The sequence below is a fragment of the Plecotus auritus genome, assembly GCF_963455305.1.
Source record: "Plecotus auritus genome assembly, chromosome: 5".
Lineage (NCBI taxonomy): Eukaryota > Metazoa > Chordata > Mammalia > Chiroptera > Vespertilionidae > Plecotus > Plecotus auritus.
The window spans coordinates 40076220-40096940 of NC_137776.1; the positions used below are offsets into that span (position 1 = coordinate 40076220).

Here is a 20721-nt window from a genome sequence, read left to right on the forward strand (position 1 = left end):
AATGAACTAAATATGGCTACAAAGCTGAGTAGTAAAAATCATTGATATGTATATTGCTATTAATATGGGGTATTTGGTTTTTACTCATCATTATTAAAATCAACTAAATTGCTGAGTAATTTTACCACAGAATAAAGTTACATTTTAATGTTTTTTGTATAGTTTAACAGCATATTTTACAGAAAGGCTTTACTTTGCCTCAGGTGGCGATCATTAGGACCACAGAACTAGATGAGACCAAGAAGCCTCAGTATGTATCTTTCTCCAGGGTGGTCTAGTCTAAATTGCATTTCAACTTCTTCAGGAAAAGAGAATATTAGCCTATTAGGTTATATGCTGTAATTGTTTTGGACTTCATTCATTACTCATCAAATCTAATCCAGTTTCTTCATGCTGTAGTTCCAGAAAAGAAACCACTTAAAAACATGTTAGGCAAAATAAATACTTTATTGTTTTAGATTTTTTTTTTTTTTTTAGAAATCAGCCTTTGTGTGATAATTCAAACATTTATAAACCTTTTAGATAGTTTTTCAAAGAATATTGTTAACATCTCGACCACTTTTGATTAAAATTCCACACAAAGAAATAGACTAGGAATTGAAAATTATAAATGTCAAGGGAATAATTCTAGTAACATTTGGTTGTTAACTTACATATTTATTTATTAACACATACATAACCAAATAGGAAGCCATCTTCCTCTCCCACCACCCCCCCCCCCTAATAAAAACAAACAGTTTTCAATGGTTAAACTGAACTAAAACCATCTACTGTAAGGAGAACAAATCTAAATTACTTCCATTTTGAAAAAAACAAAAACAAAAACAGCTTATTTATTTCTACCCATTCAAGTCATAGGCCCGTTATTTTTGGAAATTCTTTATTTAGTCTAAAAGACAGAAGAATAAACATCTCCTTACAATAAAGAAGTCTGGACAATGCAAAAAGTACATAGTGTTTAATATAAGACACATTTCCAAAAGAAAAATACTACATAAGCTATAATAAAATTACATTTGTCTTGGGTAAAGTAACAATGCTTACAGTGTAAGAACATTAAGTAGTTGCAGGAAACCTCATATGAGAATTCTATCTTACTGCTATTAGTAACTTTCTCAAGAACTAAGAGCAAACTTTCACAACAGAACAAATTTTCTTCTTGGAAGAGATACTAATTAACAGCAGTAGAGGGAAAATCATTGGTTGTTTCAAGCTCTCAAAAAACCAATCAGTTATTGCACAGTAAATACCTCATAGAGGTCAGTGTTTAAGGAAGCTAGTCTAAAGAAATACGTTATTTATATGTTGGTTAAATCTGGAAGTTTTCAAGTTTTAAAATTAATTCTACATAGGGAACCCTTTGGAAAATATTGACATACAAATAAATAGTAGGCTTTTTGAATAGCTACAGTTTAGGAAAGTCAGCAAAGTGCCTAAGTTTCTATGTATGCTTTTAAAAAGATATGCACAGAAGAAATAAACATTGTACACTGTATACAGCAGCCCAGCTCAGCAGCAAGTATCTTCTGAAGCACAAATAACACCTCCACCAGTGTATATCATAACTCCAACATTACTCAGCTAATATGAACCATGCCAACCTTGGAAAAGAAAAGGAAAACATCAAAATCTTTCAAATATTATTACTAAAAGGTTATTTAAAAGTGAAATGAGGATGTGTGATCTCTACACATCTTTTTGAGAGCTAATTCTTTTATCCCTGGCTTTGAAAAAGGCCCTGTTATTTTATGAAATAGTTTATAGAACTATTTTTCCTATTTTCGACAGCTGAAATTATTTTTATGTTATATATTTATATTATAAATATTTATATATTTTTATATATTTTTTCAAATTATATATTTGTTTCTCACATTCTACTGAATGGATATTTTTAGTTCTGGCATTATTCTACTGAATTGTATTACTGACTTTGGCATTCGAGTATTACTATTAATGTATATTTTATAAAATGTAACTAGAGTTATGAGACAAAATTAAAGTTCTTCATTTTAATACTTAAAACACATGAAACAATTCTATATATTATGACATGACTAGATATGGAACTATAGGAAACATTTCTTTAAAAGGCAAAAATTGAGAAAGATACTAAGAATTTGTGATTAATTCTCAAAATCGTGGTCCATAAATTGTACATCTGAAATACCATTATAACCAATGCAATTAAAATAAGACTCAGGTTTGAAGGTCTTGATTTCCCCAATTCCAGAATTTGTTTACTATAATGAAATTTCAGTAAAATGACATAATACAGGATGGAATGAAAGTAGGTTTACAGTTGTATGATAAACACAGAGGTAAATCTTGTATTATTTTCTGTATGAACAATTGTAAAGTTACTTCTGTTCCACTCTGTGTAACAATCCCTTGGAGGTTAGTATTATAAGATTTTGACTACATTTCAAAAGGGGCTATATGGGGCTTTTACACTGTAAGATAATATAGTACACACATTCAAAAAATTAGAATTTCTTAGAGAAGCAGACCTGTGTACTAAGGAAAAAAAGCATTAAAAACTACTTTACATTTATCTAAACAAAGAACATCAGTAAATTTACCTATTAATTCCATTTAATGACTATCTTGCTTAGAATTTGATGCTTTACTTGAAGACACTGCTGCCAGAAGTCCACTCACAATTTCCCGTCTGATTTCCCCAACAATAGACTCTTTAATCTAGAATAGAAACAGAGGAAAATAAGAATTTGGCAATGTAACTGTCATCCATTTCTTGTTTTCAGAAAAACGTAAATAGCATTTCATTTCTGTAATCGCCTAAACCATAAAGAAAGCGGCAACATTCATGTGAAGCTTGATGCAATACGTAGGGAGAGGGCAATCACATTCATCTCTCCTCTAAGACCCGACTTCTAGGTCTGGTCAACCAAAATTCAGACAACTACATTATAAAATACTACATTTCTCAAGTTGAGAACATTAAAAAATGTTATTTTATAGATTAAAAAACGTCTTTTAAATAATTTGCTTCATGACACAAAATAACCTGGAAGAAGTGATTAAATGTTAGATTCACTTTTATGTTCTTGATTAATGTCCACCTTGGTATCGTAGTCAGCAGGATGCTCAAGTGTTCTCATTGTTAGGAAAGTCCATTAATGGCAAAACAATATACAGGTATATGGTCTGAAAGTGGAGTATCTAAAGAAGTGATATATTGTTCTAAATGTAACACGCATGTTTTAAGTGGAAAGAAATGATCATTTAGCACAGATTACTTTGAAACATGAAAATAAATGACCATAAACTCTAAAAAAATAATTTTTTCTTTAGTTGTATGGTATGTTTGTCACCCGTCTAAAACTTTAGCTTCAAAAAAAGGTATACATCTCATTTTATTAGTGGAAAGGGCAAATAAAACTATGGCAATGACAATTTCATCAAGATTTTCTTCTCCAGATGCCTAAACACTACACATGCCTATCCATGCCTTTTTCTCTCTTATGATATAGCATCACCTCCAAATAGCCCTCTGTGAAGACTTTAAATGTGTATTTCCTGAAATAAACTGATAATGCCTTCCTAAATTAGCACTGGAGACACTCTCACCCAGCTTTTAAAAATTCTACATTTCCACAGTTTCCTGTCAGCCTGATCTATTTCCTAAAATGTTTCTAAGTACATCCTGAACTCATTCCAATTGAAGTCTTTCCAAAAATAGCTCTGAATTAATCTGTCATGCAAAACTGGTACAGCCCGGCCAGTGTGGCTCATGAGTGGTTGGTGGTAAGGGCAAATGCCTGGATTGTGGGCTCAGTAGGGGGTGTGCAGGAGGCAGCCAAACAATGATTCTCCTTCATTGATGGTTCTCTCTCTCTCCCTCTCCCTTTCTCTCTGAAATCAATCAATATATATATATATATTTTTTTTTTTTTTTAAAATCTGGTACATGCACAATACATAGATTTATACACAAGTATACATAGAAACAAATGCTCCATAGCTACCAACCATCTTCACAGGAATATAAATAAATATGAGCTTCTCATTCTATTTTCTACCAATATTCTAAACTTTAAACATCACCAAAAGTTTTTGAAGTTCATAGCATTTCAGATTCATTTTTTAAACAAATACATGTAAGACACAAATATTATGAAAACCAGAATCTCTTAGCCACAATATGCAAGCACAAACACAATATGTGCTGAATCAAAACCACTGCACACCTGTATTTACAGGAGACAATGAGCAGCAGAGTCTTTCCAGTTCCCTTGTCTAATGCAATAATGCAATTTTATTAAATCTTGTCATTCTTCCACATTCAAAAGACAAACTTGTCAAAGAGTATTATTTACAAACCAAAAATGTGTGCCAGTGTATCTGGGGAGTATAGGCATTACTGGAGTAAAGCATAAAAGTCTCCATCAAGGATGTCATTATCTAGATGGGCACAAAATCAATATTGTTTCCTAAAATACTACAAGGAAAAATAATTTGTTAATTCATTAAAGACATAAGAACAGAACAAATTTTGAAAAATGAGAGACCACTTTGGGCTAGAAGAGGAGAAAATAAAAAACGTCTCAGAGAATGGCGGACTTTAATGTAGCAGATCATGAAAAAGGAAAGGTGATTTCAGAAGACAGAAGAGAAAATTGTAGCAAGAGCACCCGGGATAAGAGGGTGCAAGCCAAAAGGAGCCTGGCTGACAAGCTAGTTCCTGCTAGGGAGTGGAAATTAGGAAATTAGAATAGAAAGGGTGAGGTCAAAGGGAAGTGTTTATTATGAGCTACTTCAGGGGCAGGGTTGGGTCTCATTTGTCAATGTATCCTGGCATAAAATAAGTGCTCAATAAATGTTTGAATGAATCAATGACAGAGCGAGAGAGTCAGAGGGAGACAGGGAAAGAGCGCAAGAGTGAGAGACCATATCACACACAAAAGGAAACAGAAAGTAGGGGGAAAAGGGACTGCAGACTAGCACTGAAAACAGTAAAACATCTTTAACAATTTATTGAAAGAATTAATGTACAAATTATTTCTAAAATCCTCCATGTGACAGAGAGGTTGGAAGGGTTAGGAAAAAACACTGGGATGAGTGGTCAAGTTGCCTTTATGAGCACAATTTCCAAAAAGTGAGACAGGCTGAGGACAGGTTACCGGAGATTAAGAAAGGCATGCTCCCTGGCAACATAAACAGACTGACAGCCCGTGTGATGTGCGGGGCAACGCATCCATTTAACATGCATCTACTGCGTGCGAACTTCGTGGCAGACGTTCTATCAAGAGATCACTAACGCACGTTATAGTAAGAACACAGTCAAGATGGGGATTTACCAAAATACATGTTTAAAGCATGTCAGGTGAACTGTAGTGAAGATAGTAAAAGGTATGAATCAAGCCTAGGAACTTAATAAACCAAGAACAACTCGCTAAATACAAAGCAATCTATGTTTACGCTTTTGACGTTTAATTCTGTTGCATTTGCTACTGTGGGCACATGTTCACTCATTCTATTCAGTAATCTTTTTATTTATTTACTTAAAAGAAAAGCAAATAAACAGTTTCAGGCTACTGACTACATACATCATGGACCACCGGGGAAAATTCCAGGAGAGTGTACTTTCCCCCCACTACAACATACACAATCTGCACAGATAAGGGGTATCTTTAATCTGACAAAAGCTTAGTTATTGAATGAGCATATTAGACATTTGTTTGAAAGGACTTCCTATTCTGTCCTTCAAAAGAAGAATTTCACTGTATTAACACATTATAAGTAATGAAAGCACTCGTTTTAAAAACTCCAGATATGGTGAAATGATGGAAACAAAGGCCTGACAGACATCATTGTTTTCATGCACCCAAGAGTGCAATAAGAAAACTTCCCTGAAGGTGTCTGCCAAACATGCTTAATCCTCATCTGCAAAACTGTTCAACACAAGCTTAAAGCTTGTTTCCTGAATAGTGGCTTTGTTAATGGGTTAGGGGCCCAGAATTTACTGGAAGACAGAATCTAATTTAACTTTCTTGGTACCTAAAACAATAAGCTTTAAAAAAAATTGGAATTCAGTACCAAGTGTATTTAGGTGAAAAGTGTATGGATTTGAAATTATAGTGCTTCAAAATAGTTTTTCTTTTTAAAGTAGTTTATTGATATTTAGAGAGACAGGGAAGGAGGAAAAAGAAACATCGGTGTGTGAGTGTAACATCGATTGGGAATGGCTGCCTCCTGCACACACCCCACCAGGCATCAAGCCCAAAACCTGGGCACCTGTCCTGACCGAGAATCCAACTAGCAACCTTTCGGTGCATGGGACGACGCCCAACCAATGGAGCCACACTGGCAAGGAAAGTTTATTTTCTTAAATACACCAATATTCCTCTCTCACACTGTTTAATCTATACATTTTGTTTAGTAAGTTGCTTTTTTTTTTTTTTTTTTTTTGTAGACAGTGAAAGGATAAATGTTAAGCCCAGTTTCCTCCAAACATGCCAAATTCTGACTTAGGGAGTGTCTAAGTAACAGTTTTCATAACAAATTCTGAATAGTTTTAAAGCATTTGCCTTGCATGTCAGTTTAAATATCTTCAAATTATAAAATCTTCTATATTTCATGGGAGTTCTTACAGATGTTTAAGTAATTCTCTAAAACCAAGAGAACAACACCAACTTCCTACATGCTATGCTCTGAGTCAAAGATCAATTCTCTCGTCTAGGAATCACTTCTAAGAAATTATACAGCAGACATCAGGCCATCCATCAATGACTTTTAAAATGAGGACCCAAATGTGCAGTAAGGGAGTATTTGTAACAAATTAGTAATATAAAGGAAAACTTTCTAACCAAAACAAGCTAAAGGGAGCAAAAATATCACATTTCTAAGGTGGAAAAAAAGTACCTTAAAACTTACTTCCTTAGTTAACAATAGTGTGAAGAAAAATAATTACTTAATTTTACTCAAAAACTGATCTTTGACATGAAACATACAAATAAGAATAGGTGATAATCAGTCATACCTGAGAAAGTTGCACATACAGAGCTTGATAACCGCTAGTTGGCCACAACCAACTTATAAAAATAACTACATCTGTAAGACAACTTTATAGAATTAACATCTTTCAATCTTTAATATGTTACCTCATGTCAGGAAAAGAAATTATATACATCCAGTCTCTCCTGCTATAATGCTTGTTCTGAAAATGTGCGTTTGTCTCAAACATGACAACTTGATCTCCCTTTTTTTGTTTGTTGTTTTTAAAATATATTTTTATTGATTTCAGAGAGGAAGGGAGAGGAAGAGAGAGATAGAAACATCAACGATGAGAGAGAATTATTGAACGGCTGCCTCCTGCAAGCCCCCTACTGGGGATTGAGCCCACAACCTAGGCATGTGCCCTTGACTGGAATCAAACCCGGGACCCTTTAGTCTGCATGCCGATGCTCTAACCACTAATCAAAACTAGCTAGGGCTCCCTTTTAAAATATATATACAATTCTTTCTTACTACCTGATCCTAGTGCCAAAAACAGGTATTCTGTTAATTTCCTAAATTAACATTTGACCTCTGACTACTCACCTTTCTAATTTTTTGTGGTCCTTTTGGTTACTAGAACCATGGTTAAATGCTTCAGATTTGACCATTGTCATCCTTCAGGATAAGCCTTTTCATTCTGTATTTCTATCTTTGAACAACTCATATAATTTCTATTTTTCTCCACCCACTAAACCAAACAGACCGAATTATTTATACTTACTAAAGTCACAACACCACCTTCCCATGTAAATTGACATTATAAAAATGGCATAATATCCTGGAAGAGACCTAAATTGTAATCTCTCATTTTACAAATGCAGAAACAGATCTAAAGAGCATGTCACATGTTTATCTATTTCAAACTCTAAATGCACTTTCTTCGCCAGAGTGAATAATACAGAATTGCAATTATTCCACACTGTAGTAAAAGATTTATAGAAATGCCATTACAAATATTACAAAAATATTTTAATTGCTATAAGATGGACCAAAGGGAAGGTTAATTTAAAAGCTCTACGAAAATTACTGAATACAGTGAATCAAAGGAATAGCTTAGAAACAACATTTAAATAAAACCTCCTCCAACATATTATCACCAAATAAATTAAGTATGGATTTTACTCACCTCCCGTATGACTTGCTGCAATTCATCTTGCTCTACATTTTTATGCATTTCCTCAGCAGCTGGCATCAGTGGGATTTTTCCATACCCTTCTTCCACTTCAGATTTAGGTCCTACAGCCTCTAAGGGTTCTTCAGCTGCACCAATTTCCTCAGAACTTTCCACTTCTGGAGGCGAATGCACAGAGCCTGTTCTAGAAGGAGCAGTTGGCGTTAGGGCCACTGATGCTCGGAATACTTTCTTGCTTGGTACCCGATGAGTCTTGGGTTTGCGCGCTGAGTCACCAGAAGGTACTCCAGTTCTTCTATTAGGATGAAAGGGACTAGAACATGCAGAAGATGACTCTGATGTTGCTTGGGAGAAAACAGATTCTGAGCTTTCTCCAGGAGGAATGTCAAATCTCATTTCTCCAAGTCCCAGGCCCAATTCAGACTTTAGGTATGACTGTTCCCGCATCAGTTCAGTGACCTGGAGATCAGAAAAATTATAATTATTCTCTCTTGAAATTAAGATCACTGGTTAAAAAAACTAAAGTCCTAGCTGTATTGCCAAAAGTCACTTAACTTGTAAGGCATGATTCTAACTCATTCATTTAGTAACTACCTAATTTCATTTGCAACAATAGCAAAGAAAATTTAAATTCTTAGTGAGCTCAAGCCATAAAATGTGTAACTAGAATAACTAGTGGGACGAAATTTTACTTGTCACCATATGGTTGTCCAAAGGACTTATAAGGAGGAGTAACTAGTGAAAAGCAAAATCGCTAAACTAATTTGTTTAATGCATGCTAAAAATCAGACTTTTGCTCAAAAAGTAGTCTTCTTAGAGAGCCAATTACCTAAAGGACATGGAATCGGAACATTTATCCTGGAGTATAAATTGAATATTTTTATAATGCATTATCTCCTGTAGGCCACAAAGATAAATCAGTTATGGCTTCCTAGTGGCCTAAGGTAGCAAGGGACTTTCAGAAGTCCCAAACTCACTTCCAATCAATATAAATAACTCATCAAATTCTGCGTTTAGAAAGTATTTCATCTACACTAGTAAAGTTGTGTGTTTTTGAAATGTTCTATCATTCCCTTCCCCCGTGATTTAAAAGGAGAGAGGCTTACTGGTTCCATTACATTCAATGGAGAAGGGCATGACAAGTTATCAGCGCTTCTACTGCCACACATTCCCTGAAAAAGTAAGAACAATATATATATTTACATGTTTTTTTCAAACTGCAACTGTTTTTATAATAAAATAAATTAGCTAATTATTACTCTAATGCATTCCTTTATGTCACCCTCAACTGTCATGGGAACCTATAAAATGCGCTACTGCGATTGAAGGTGCATACATCACACTGTTGTCACCAACACACATTTCTCAGAATAAATCAAAACCTTTTATAGAAAAAGATATTCATCATTGATATAGAATATTCTTATTCTATGTTATTCATTCATATGTGTACATACACATTCCTATTCTATTGATTTTACCATATGTGCGCACATATGCATGTGTGTGTGTGTATGTGTGTGTGGTAATCATCCACTTATCTATAACAAATCAAGTATGTTGTTCCGGTAACAGAGAAAAGTTCACTATTTCAGCATTTCAAAGCAATATATTCTACAACTGCAAAGGTATCAGCAAAAATAAGACTACAACTTTTGAAGTTCAAATTTGATAGAAAGGAACATGAGAAGTATAAAAAGTGGTACTTTTATAAATATAAAGTGTTTCTTTTGATTCTCTTTGTTGTATATGTTTTTTGCCTTTACAAAGACCTCATGTGATTCCTTAAAAAAAAAAAAAAAAGAATAGAAAAGGATCCAAAATAAAGGAAAAGCTTAAAGAAAGTAGTTATTCAAAGGCAAGAAAGGGGGAAAAAAACTGAGTGGAATATATATTTGTGTTCTTTACAATCGCATGCAGTAACTAAAAGCTAAATGTCAGAGATTAACCCACTATTACTTTCCTTTAAAACCCCTAAACTTTTGTATTGCTGCTTATTTTCTATTATTAAAAATTATGATTAAAAGTTTTCAATGTATTTCTAAATATACTATATAAGAAAGTAATCACAATGTGTACATTCAACTAATTTGAGGAAGATTCCTTAAACATACTCCATGCTTCTAATGCCTTTAAAATAAGTGTTTTTAGGTTAAGGCATTTATCTGAAATTACATGGAACACTATAAGCAAATCCTCACTAGAGCTACTGACAATGCCCGGTACCTACCACCAGTGCCGAGGAGCGGAAGGGAGAAGGAATGTGCCTGGCGCGCAGCTGCTCCTCCAGGCCCAGCAGACGTTCCTCCAGCTGCAGTTCCAGGTCTTCAAGTTCCATTCGGACTGAATTTCGCAAACTCTGGAGCTGATCAACTTCATACCTAACGGTAGGGGGACAGGCACAACGTGTGAATAAAGCAGTCTGGGGATTCAGTCACCATTCTCTCACAGCTATCAGAAGGCAGTGAAATTCCAAGTTCTAGAAACAGGCGCAACAGCAAATGCCAACAGGTATGACCACCAGGACAAGTGTTCTTTCTCTCTCTAGCCTTCCTCACAAATAGCCCAAACACTGAAAACAGATGACAGCACTACCTTCCTTAACGCATTGAAAGCAGGGAAGTGTACTTAGGAATTTTATTTACACTGGTTCACAAAATAGGTAAAGAGTACACAGCAGTAGAAATAAAACCTAGCTTTAAAAAGTTGGCAAAAAGTTAGAATAGAAAAAATTTTGAGTCACATTAAGACAAAATGAACTTTTACCTTTCCTCCTCAGTCATATGATGATAAACCATGGTTTGTTGACGCAACATCGCCAATTCTAAGTCCATCATTTGCGTTCTAAACAAATTCAGGCTCCGCCTCATTACTTGGAGCTCCTGAAAAGTATTCTAAAATACAACATAACAAAATTATACTTCTAAATCATAGAAGTTATTTTGTGCACAGTGATTTCAGTAAGAACTTACTTCATAAAGAGGTAGAACAGATGATTTCTGAGGACTGTATGGAGCAGCAGCAAGATCAGGTCCTCTCATCATAGGGTGCTTCAAAAAAAGGGAAAGGATGGTTACAAATCAATGTCAAAGTGACTATTCCCGATTTATTTGAAGTATTAAAACTATGAATTTGAGGCCTTCATGTCTTTCTCTTTGAGGCAAAAATAATAAAAACAAAACTGCATATTGTGAGCAAGAGCCAAATCAATCAGTCCCTCATTCTACCTACTACTCCTATCTGTTCCAGGGATAAGTCAGTCTATGTGGAATGAGGCTGAAGCAAAGGAACACAGACAGCTCATCTAGGTCTTACAGGACTTCCCTCTTGCCTTAAGAAAGCAGAAAAACAAAACTCATAGAAGAAATAACAAGTGTCATTCTGAAATAACAGAAGTATTTATTTGAATGGAGAGAGTAGCAATCCATCAGCACTCATTCTCAGACGTCTGAGCATTTGCTATACGTCACTACTATAGGCAGTGAAGAAAAAAGATAAAAGGCATTCCCAGCCTTTTAGTGTTCTCATAATGTAAGAAAGAAAGAAAAGAGAACTTAAAAAATTATACTACCGGGGTGGAGGGGAGTGTTATGATAGAAACATACAAAAATCCAGATTAGGGGAGTGAGTACACAACCTCAAGGGTGCTGACACCTGACACAACTATTTAGGGGCCGGCATGCAGTCCAGTAATGGCTGGAGCTCACACATAAGGAATAAGTCTGGAGATGCAGGCAGAGTCCAGGTCATGAAGAGCATCTGTCTACTGAGCTGGGAGTGGAAATTAATTAACTGAGTTACTGAAGGGACATCTGAGAGAAGGCCACACCTAGGGAAGAACAAGCTGGCCTAGAAAGAAAGTCACAGGAGACAGGGCCCTGGGAATCCCCAGTTTCACGCAATTACAGTCGAAAGGTTAAATGTCTTACTCACAGACAGAACTACATTTTGTACCCAGGAAGACAAACACCCACATTCTGGTTAGACTGAAAATCATTTGGAGAAGGTACATTACTACATAACTTGAAAAGTCACAACTTTAGTTTTTACTTTCAAAGTGACTTCCTGTCTACAGTCATCATGGTGAGAGATCTACTATGTACATCCTAGGCCTCCTGACGCCTTGCTGAACACTCTGATCCTTTCATTACAGTCATTTTCTTCATTTCCTTAACTCAATGTAAGTAGTTCAGAAAGAGATACAGAAAGGAAATATGAAATATGAAAGGCAAACCTGAGGACAATTTACTTATTTTCAGAGTTTTTTAGGTGGAATTATTTCCAGTCCACTAATAGTTCTTTAAGTGACAAGACACATAAGACTATGTTAATTCAAATTCACAGTTTACCTGATTTTTTTCCTTTTCTGGGGTAGTTTCAGTCTTTGAACCCAGTGGAAGCAGACTAACGCTGCGCCAGGAGACCAGCCTCAGGAGTCAGTAGGTGAAGGGGAAAGCTTAGTCAGAGAGCTACAAGCAGAACCAGAGCACACGGCGACACTTGGGCCACGGGCACGCACACTTAGAAAGAAGAGGTGGTGAACACTGTCCGTTGGCAGAGAGAAGGAGAGAAAGTACTTGAGAGGGAAGATTTTTTAAATAACAGGGACAACCTAAGACAAAAACAATGGAGCAGAGGCATAAGGAAGGACATTAATGGACAAAATCTCTTTTTTAGAAGGGACATTATGAGCAGAGAAATTAACCTTGGTCGGCATTAGTTAGAGCCGTTTCTGAGACAGGAGGAAAGAGTATAGGAGGAGAGTTGGTATAGATAAGTGTAGACATGGAAGACAATGAAGATAAGGAGGTTCATGCCTAATGCGTCTTAGCCTCTCAGTGAATTAAGAGGTGCTCAGAGCAATAAAATAAATAAAAAGATACATTTTTTCTCATACCTGTGAAAGATTCTGCAGTGAGTTTCTAATATCATGCAATACTCTTCGCAACTGCATTTCAATGGCAGAAGGAGGGTTCACAGAGCCCGATCGGTAAGGGTAGGCAGCGTGTCTATGTGAGTAAGAACACCCGAGAGAGGGCGTGAAGGCACTGCAGGTGGCGCCGGATATATTGGGGACACTGCGAGTGCTCAGAGTCCTCATGTGCTCACAGAGGGGCCGTTCCTGCCACTCGGAGTGAAGAGAGTGAAGGGAGCAGGTGGACTGAGATATAGGTGCTGGAGCATAGAGGGAACAGGTGGGAGTCCTTTGATGATGACACTCCTCTGACTGACTCGCCTCCCTGGGAGAGTCTTCTGAATCTTTCTTCCCAGAGGACGGAGAGATGAAAATAGTGGATTTGACTACAGACTGACCATCATGCTCAACCGCCTCATTTTCTAATTTCTGTTCCTCTTCAGGTGTGTACTTGTAGGTGAAGGAGGGTGGGCTGCATCTGGTCTCTTTTCCTGGGGACAATCGAACATTGACAGAGGACACAACCCTTACAGGGCTCAGTAAGGTGGTTGGTAAAGACTGAGACCTTCTTAGAGGATAGCCAGCTTTGGCAAGTAAGTACCTCTGTTTTAACAGGTCTTTTGATTTTATCAAGCTACGCCCTGCTCTTTGACTGGACAGACCACAGATCTTCATTTGAGCTCTTTGCAAAGCTGTATTAACTCTGTCCACAGAAGAGGGAAGCCCAGTTTTAGTTTCAGAGCCCCTCTCACTGCCTTTGGCTTCAATAGAAGCCAATGATTTAAGAATATGGTGTGTGGTATATTGCACGAATTCACATTCAACGCTTTTATCCACGTCACTTTCAGCACTTTCTTCCCTCAGCAGTCCCTCTGGCTGTGCTGGAGATGAGTCCTCTTTCATTTCAGTAACTTCAGTAACGTGATCCCCCGCACTGCAGGTGGACTCTTTATTTCCTGTATTCTCAACTGTCTCGCACTGGGGGAAATCCTGGCTATCTGACCTTCTTTTGTCAGCAACTGCTGCTGCCTTCCCGCTTCCCTTGGGAACAGGCGTGAGAGACTCCTCCTCAGACTCATTAAAATAAGGCTGGTCATGTGCTGTTGGCGTGGCAAGGTTTTCACCAAAGGAAGTAACTGTTGTCTCACTGTCACAACTATCAGCACTACTCCCCATGGCTTGCAACGATTCGTGAACCTGTGAGAGGAAAACAGGTGGAAGGATGAAAACTTCAAATAAGTATCATTAACGAAATGCCAGAGATATGATGCATCTATATGTTGGGGTCTCCCACCTCTGCTGTGACCCGGGTGCTGTTCAAAACTGCTTATACCATCCTAGTCAGCAATCCCTCCAATTTCTCACCAAGATTATCCCAAACCTTTACACCCTTAAATTCCTTTTTCAACACCCATCTCATTTTCTTGCAACACATGACACTGACTCAGAGAAAATGGACAAAAACTGCTTAGCTTTCTTCCCCAACACCTACAAACTTGCCCATACCTCTTCTCATCATTCCCTCCTCTCCGTTTTGAAAGGAAACTGTGTCTCTTTTTTCAAAACTAAACCCTCCAACCTGTCCTTCTGATCACATCCTCTCCAGGACGAGGGCACTTCCCCAAAGTTTCGTCCCATATTTTTCTGCATCCAACTCTCTTCTCACAGGGCCCTTCCTTAAAAACTTCCCTAAGCCACTGCCATATGAAAAAGACAAAAAAAAATCTATCGCCCTTAAGCTATCATCATAATTTGAAATGATAGTTAACATTCATATCTTCTCTTCCTTATCATCGATTTACTCTCCAATTGTACTTTTGCCTCATTTACTGTATCAGAATTGCTCACTCAGCTACTCAATTTCCAAACCACCAAATTCTCATCTTTGTACTCTGATGGCCATAGCTTTCCTTTGAAAAGTTTCTCCTCCATCTCCCAATTTTTCTGCCCACTGAATTACCCTTTCGGAGTTACCATAGACACTCCTCCTATATTTCTACCCCAATGCTGTTTCTAAAGGCTCTTTTGGGGGTTCTCTTTTACTATTAATATAACTTTATTTAAAATTTGTGTATAGGTGTTTTAGACACTTTTCACATAAATTCTGTGTACTGCACAGATAGACTATATGTTCTTTGAGAATAAAGATGTGTTTAACTCTTGGGTTATCTAACATACTCTCACATAAAAGTCATATAATAATCAGCAAGCTATATATCCACACTTAATGTTGATTATTAAATAAATGCTTATTGGAAAATACTAAAACACAATGATGGTAAAAAATAAGAAAAATAACAGATAAGCTAGGATAATGATTAAAATAACCTATTTACTGGTGGTCCAAAAAGAAAGAAGTTGTTTTTTGTTCTTTTGCTGTTGTTAAATATTTGTCAGAGATGAAGAATTAGTGAAACCTAAAATCTGTAGCCAAACACTTAGATTACATCTGCATCCCAGAAAATGTTTTATTCTTATTGTCATTTGAAAAATAAAGATATCACAGATTGAATCTTGAAATACATAGCTACTTAAAAAATCACCTAAATGTGAAGTTAATCATAGGGCTTACTCCATAGAAAATTTTACCTGAAGATGATTAAGGGAGACACAGTCTGTTGAGTCTTCAGCAAAACCACTGCTATCAGAATGCTGACTGGCAGTACGTAACAGGTGATCTACCAAAAGAAGTGTAGTTATACAAAACTGCCAAATATGCCTTCAATGAGAACAATGTTATAACACATATGTGAAATCCTAACAGATGTAGGATATGCAAACATTGATTCTGTCTTAGAAAATATGCACCCCTTATTAAAAACTGTGACTTCAAAGCACAGGAGTTAAGTCAAATTCAAACAAAAACTGAATCAGATCAGAAATTCTCAATGTTCCGTTGCTAATTAAGCTCTAATTATAATGTACTTTGGTAAGTCCAATTAATGTCTTATCCTTGGAGGACAACTGCTTGAATTAAAATATTGGCTCTAGTAAAAATAAAAGTCCCCAAATAAACCATTTCTATTATGTAAAGATATAAAGGTTAAATATATAGTAGGTAAAATGAGAAGTTTAAATGTAGTGTACAAAAATGTCTATTACCTTCCTAATAAGAAAATAAAAATACAACTAAGACCAATAAGTTAAATAACTTGTTTGCAGGTATCTAAACTTTTCTGATGTTTTAAATGATGCAAACATTTGTAAGTTATGAAACAAGTTTTTTCATAACAATTGCATAAAACTCAGTCAAATAGGTTCAACTAGTACATAATATTGTTAATTTAGGTGGCCCTGCTAGCGACCCACAGGTTGAGAACCGCTGCTGTAGAGCCTAAGACCATCGGAAAACACAGATATTTACATTACGATTCATTAACAGTAGCAAAATTACAGTTATGAAGTAGCAACGAAAATAATTTTATGGTTGGGGGTCACCACAACATGAGGAACTGTATTAAAGGGTCACGGCATTAGAAAGGTTGAGAACCACTGACCTAGAGTATCATGGAATGGAGTAATTTTTTTCTCATTAATAATTTAGAATAATTCTATAATATCATTTGGAAGTTAATAATACTGCATAATGTAATATAAGAAACTGACTAATATCCTTGAAAAGTCTAGGTAAACTGGAATAATTGTGAAACTGGACTGGAATAAGCTGTTAATTACCAAAGGTACTCATTATGGATTATATTAATTGAGAAGACAATTAACATCTTATGTTACAGCAGTTATCACCTAAATTATGTGTCTGTATGTCCTTTTTTTAAGATTCCTGAAGGCAGGAACCTTATTTATTCTTCTTTGTATCCCAGTATCTAGCAGAAGCTAACAATAAAAAAAAATGTTTGCTGAATGAATGAATGAGAACTATCTTCTTAAAGCAACAATAGAATTAAACAATCACCTAAAGCAGTGGTTGGCAAACTCATTAGTCACCAGAGCGGCAAAGCGTTGCTCGTGAGCCGCAGTTTGCTGACCACTGACCTAAAGGATTTAGAAGTGAAACTGCCTATCTCGTTGGGATTTGAGATTAAGATCACTGTAATGTCAAAAGCTGCCAGATTTCGATAAAGTAAAAAAGCTGCCAGTGAGTGCAGGGAAGCCTGAGTGCCCAGCCACGCTCGGGTCCTCTCTGCTACGATCCATTTTATCTGCAGTGGGGCGGTCTGTGCGGAGCTGACCTCTCCGTGGTTAGCCTGTCTGAGTTCACACAGGCTAGGTCAGAGTGCAGACTGCTCAGCCTTCAGAGCAGGTGTCGGGCAGAGGAAAGAACAAAGAAGCCTGGGTTCAAGCTCCTGCTTATTTCTGAAAGCAACAACGTCTCTCCTCTGCAAGACAGAATAATAATCCTATCTATCTTACAGGCTGGCTCGCTTTAGGAACTAAGTGCAATGCAGGTAAAACTACTCTGTAACCTAGAAATCACAATCTAGGTTCTTGAGTCAGACATTTCTGTTTCAGAAAATGCACTGCTCTCCAAAGAAAAAGGTGGAACTTTAAAGAAAGAGACCTCTGTCCTAACTGAAGACATAAGGTATTTCTAATTTAAAACTGGGAAGTTAGAGCAAACTAAAGTGAGAACAAAACATCTGGACATTGTATTTGACTAGTATCATAAAGAAACAAAACAGAACACCTGTCTACTCTGCTAGACTTAAGAAAATATTGTTTCTCCTCTGTACTAAGGAAAATTTTGCACTGCTCTCAAAATAATTATGGAATGTTAGCTTGTGACATGAGTTGAGTCACTAAGCCTCTCTGGGCATCAGTATGTAAATCCCAAGGCCGGATTCGAGTTTAAGATCACTGTAATTGCAAACATCCTATTAGCAAAAGTGTGAAATATTTTTATACAGACATCATATGCATTTTTACTAAAGTTGCAAAATAAATACATTACCAGTGATTCTAATTCTGCATTTATGATTAATCTAAGATACTCACATGTGTGCGTTATCAAAATTTGATAGGCTACCTTCAAAAATGATTAAAACACTATATTGTCCTCTCTCCCTCTCATGCACACACAAAACCATTTTACTATTAATTTATAAAAATGTGACTCATAAAAATGTTAACATTCTTACGTATGCCACCAGAAATAAGAGATCGTATGTCAATAAGAGGAAGAAACCCGGATGTGAATACAAACCACATTCCATCTTTCCTACCACAGGAAGCTTACTCTTGGAAGATCTTAAAGTAATTATACTGTTTTTATTTAAATGTACAAAATTTTCCCACATCCTAGTAACGTGGGCAAACCAGCCAAACGTAAGGGATTTCAATCTTGAACAAAACAGAGAACAAATAGCAAGCAGGTTTTAGGTAGAAACCTCAAAGTTTTGAGCTGTGAAGCCATTCAAGAATAAGAAATATTTCATAGGCATGAGAGTGGAATGACCAACATGAAAAAAAGCTCAAAGGTCAAAGATGACTATCACCCCTTTTGACACAATGTACCCCTTTGTCTACCTATCTAAAACAAAGATTCCTATGAACTCTTCCTAACAGCTCAGAAGTACATACATTATGGATTCACATGGGGAAGAAAATTAAATAGTAAAATTCGTTCGGTGTCTAACGGAAACTATAGTAACCTGGTAAGTGGAGCTCTTGTTTCTTAGTACCATACAGCAATAAAAGAAAAATTCTATGCAAATTATCTCTTACAAAGTCATTTCAGAGATCAGAAAACAAACATGTAATTTCCTATTCTAGGAACATACATATGAATCTTTGCTTAAAAAAAGCAGGGTGGTTCGGCATGGGTAAAGTTTTAAAAATAAACAGTCCTACCTTCAGTGGTCATTTTAACTTCTTTACTTCCTCTCTCTTTTTCTCTAAATCTCAAAAGCTTTGTGACTTTAAAGATCAGACACGCTTTTCATGTTGTAAATGAAAAGTGAAAGAAATGGATTCAAAGGTCCTTTGGTCAATAATTAATAATTCAAGAGAAGAATGACATCTACAGCCACTCACCTTTGATCCATAGTTTGAATTTAATTTAACTAGCTTTAACTACTGCTGAGACATTGGTGGGTTTTTTTTTTTTGCCAGAGGCATATTCCTGTATCAGACGTAGGAGCATATTTAAATAATGAAAACCCAGAGGGGAAATACAGGTGTATATTTCAATCATAACCACATAAAAACGTAGGCTTGAATCTGCTGCTCTATCACTTCCCACCTAGCCCTATGCATAACTGAAAAATATTTATAATGAGGTCATTGCAGAATAAGCAAACTAAGATTACTTTATGAGAGCAAGTCTTCAAGAAATTCTATAACCAAACCATAATGAAACATGCATACCTGTGTTCTTAATTATTGTTTTACACTATTATCTTCTACAGATACTGGTAGACAAAACCCCTTTTCCAAACCAAAAGACGACACTTCGGTCATGTGCTTGGATCTAGTGGACATTGGCCTACTTACCTCTTTTCGACTTATTAAGACCTAACTGGTAAGTGGCTGGAACATGAGGCGCTTCTCCCTCCGTACTTTGAACCTAAAGAACATAAATAAATAAGTAATTAAAACTTAAAAGAATCTACGGCAAAGAATACCTCCTAACAATCATTCATTCAACAAGTTAACCTAACTAAAAGGGTACCAAAGCTTCACATATTTAAAAATTGCACGAAATCTTATCTCAAAATTACTTTCAAGTTAACAATAGGAGTGCAAGTTTCTAACTAGCAAAGAAAAATGACTACATGTATAAACCACCTCATTCTAAAGAGTTGCTATCATATGAAAAATAGATCCATAACAAAAAGTTCTCTCAGTGTTAAACTTCAAACTGCTCAGCCAGGAGAAACGCTACCAGAGTCCCTGCAGCAGACCATGGCATGGCTGGCACCACTGAGGCAGGCGCAGATCCTGCATCTTTGAAAAATGGCACATTACGCTCCCATTGCAAAATTACATTAAAATCCCACAAATTTCAGGCATCAAATCTGCTCGTGTGTAAGACTTCTTTGTCCAGACATAATTGATCTTTTAAGACATAACTTGGGAGTCTTAAGTGGAAAAGCAGGTTTCATTACAGAACTAAAATGTTGAAAGATGCTTCACCATAAATCTTCCCTGAAAACTCTGTCCAAAGAAGGTATCAAACCCACAAAAGTTGTCTCTTACACTGTCTTCCCCGCCCCTGACCTGTACAACTACAGAATTTAGGAATTTTCAGATTCCTTATTTGCCACACCCTCTATTCTAACATAATTAATTCTATACTAAGATTAAACATTGGGCCCATTGGTGGTGGTGGGGGGGGGGGGGAAATACTAATTCCCAACACTTTAAACCCTGTAATGATTAGTGCTTAAAATAATAAATAACATCCTAGTAATGTGGGCAAACTAGCCAAACACGTGGGATTTCAATCTTGAAAAAATCAGAGAGCAAATAGCAAACAGGTTTTAGGTAGAACACTAGTAGTTTCAAGCTATGAATCCATTCAAGAAAAAGAAATATTCCATTTGAATCAGAGTGGAATGGTCAACATGAAAAAAAAAAAAAAGCCCCGAGGTTAAAGATGCTATTACTAATTTAAAAATGGGTCTGATTTGTTTTATCTGTCGAAACAGTTCCATGAATCCAAGTTTAAGACGCTTTTGAAAACTGAAAGCACACT

The 20721-nt window shown here is 36.3% G+C and overlaps 1 protein-coding gene across 2 annotated transcripts in view; it reads right to left on the reverse strand.

The window, feature by feature from the left end:
• Positions 1-429: 429 nt before the first annotated feature.
• Positions 430-20721, reverse strand: part of ITPRID2 (ITPR interacting domain containing 2) — a 36371-nt gene continuing 16079 nt past the window's right edge. Inside the window, exons 9-18 of one of the 2 annotated variants that reach the window (XM_080667802.1) lie at positions 19518-19590; positions 15657-15745; positions 13050-14264; positions 11125-11202; positions 10919-11046; positions 10383-10533; positions 9259-9324; positions 8147-8611; positions 2583-2700; positions 430-1601 (exon numbers count right to left, since the gene is read on the reverse strand). In XM_080667802.1, the coding sequence (XP_080523928.1) occupies positions 2596-2700; positions 8147-8611; positions 9259-9324; positions 10383-10533; positions 10919-11046; positions 11125-11202; positions 13050-14264; positions 15657-15745; positions 19518-19590 (2370 nt within the window). In that variant the 3' untranslated portion in view covers positions 430-1601; positions 2583-2595. The remainder of the gene's footprint in view (positions 1602-2582; positions 2701-8146; positions 8612-9258; positions 9325-10382; positions 10534-10918; positions 11047-11124; positions 11203-13049; positions 14265-15656; positions 15746-19517; positions 19591-20721) is intronic. The other variant, XM_080667803.1, reaches the window with a different exon arrangement.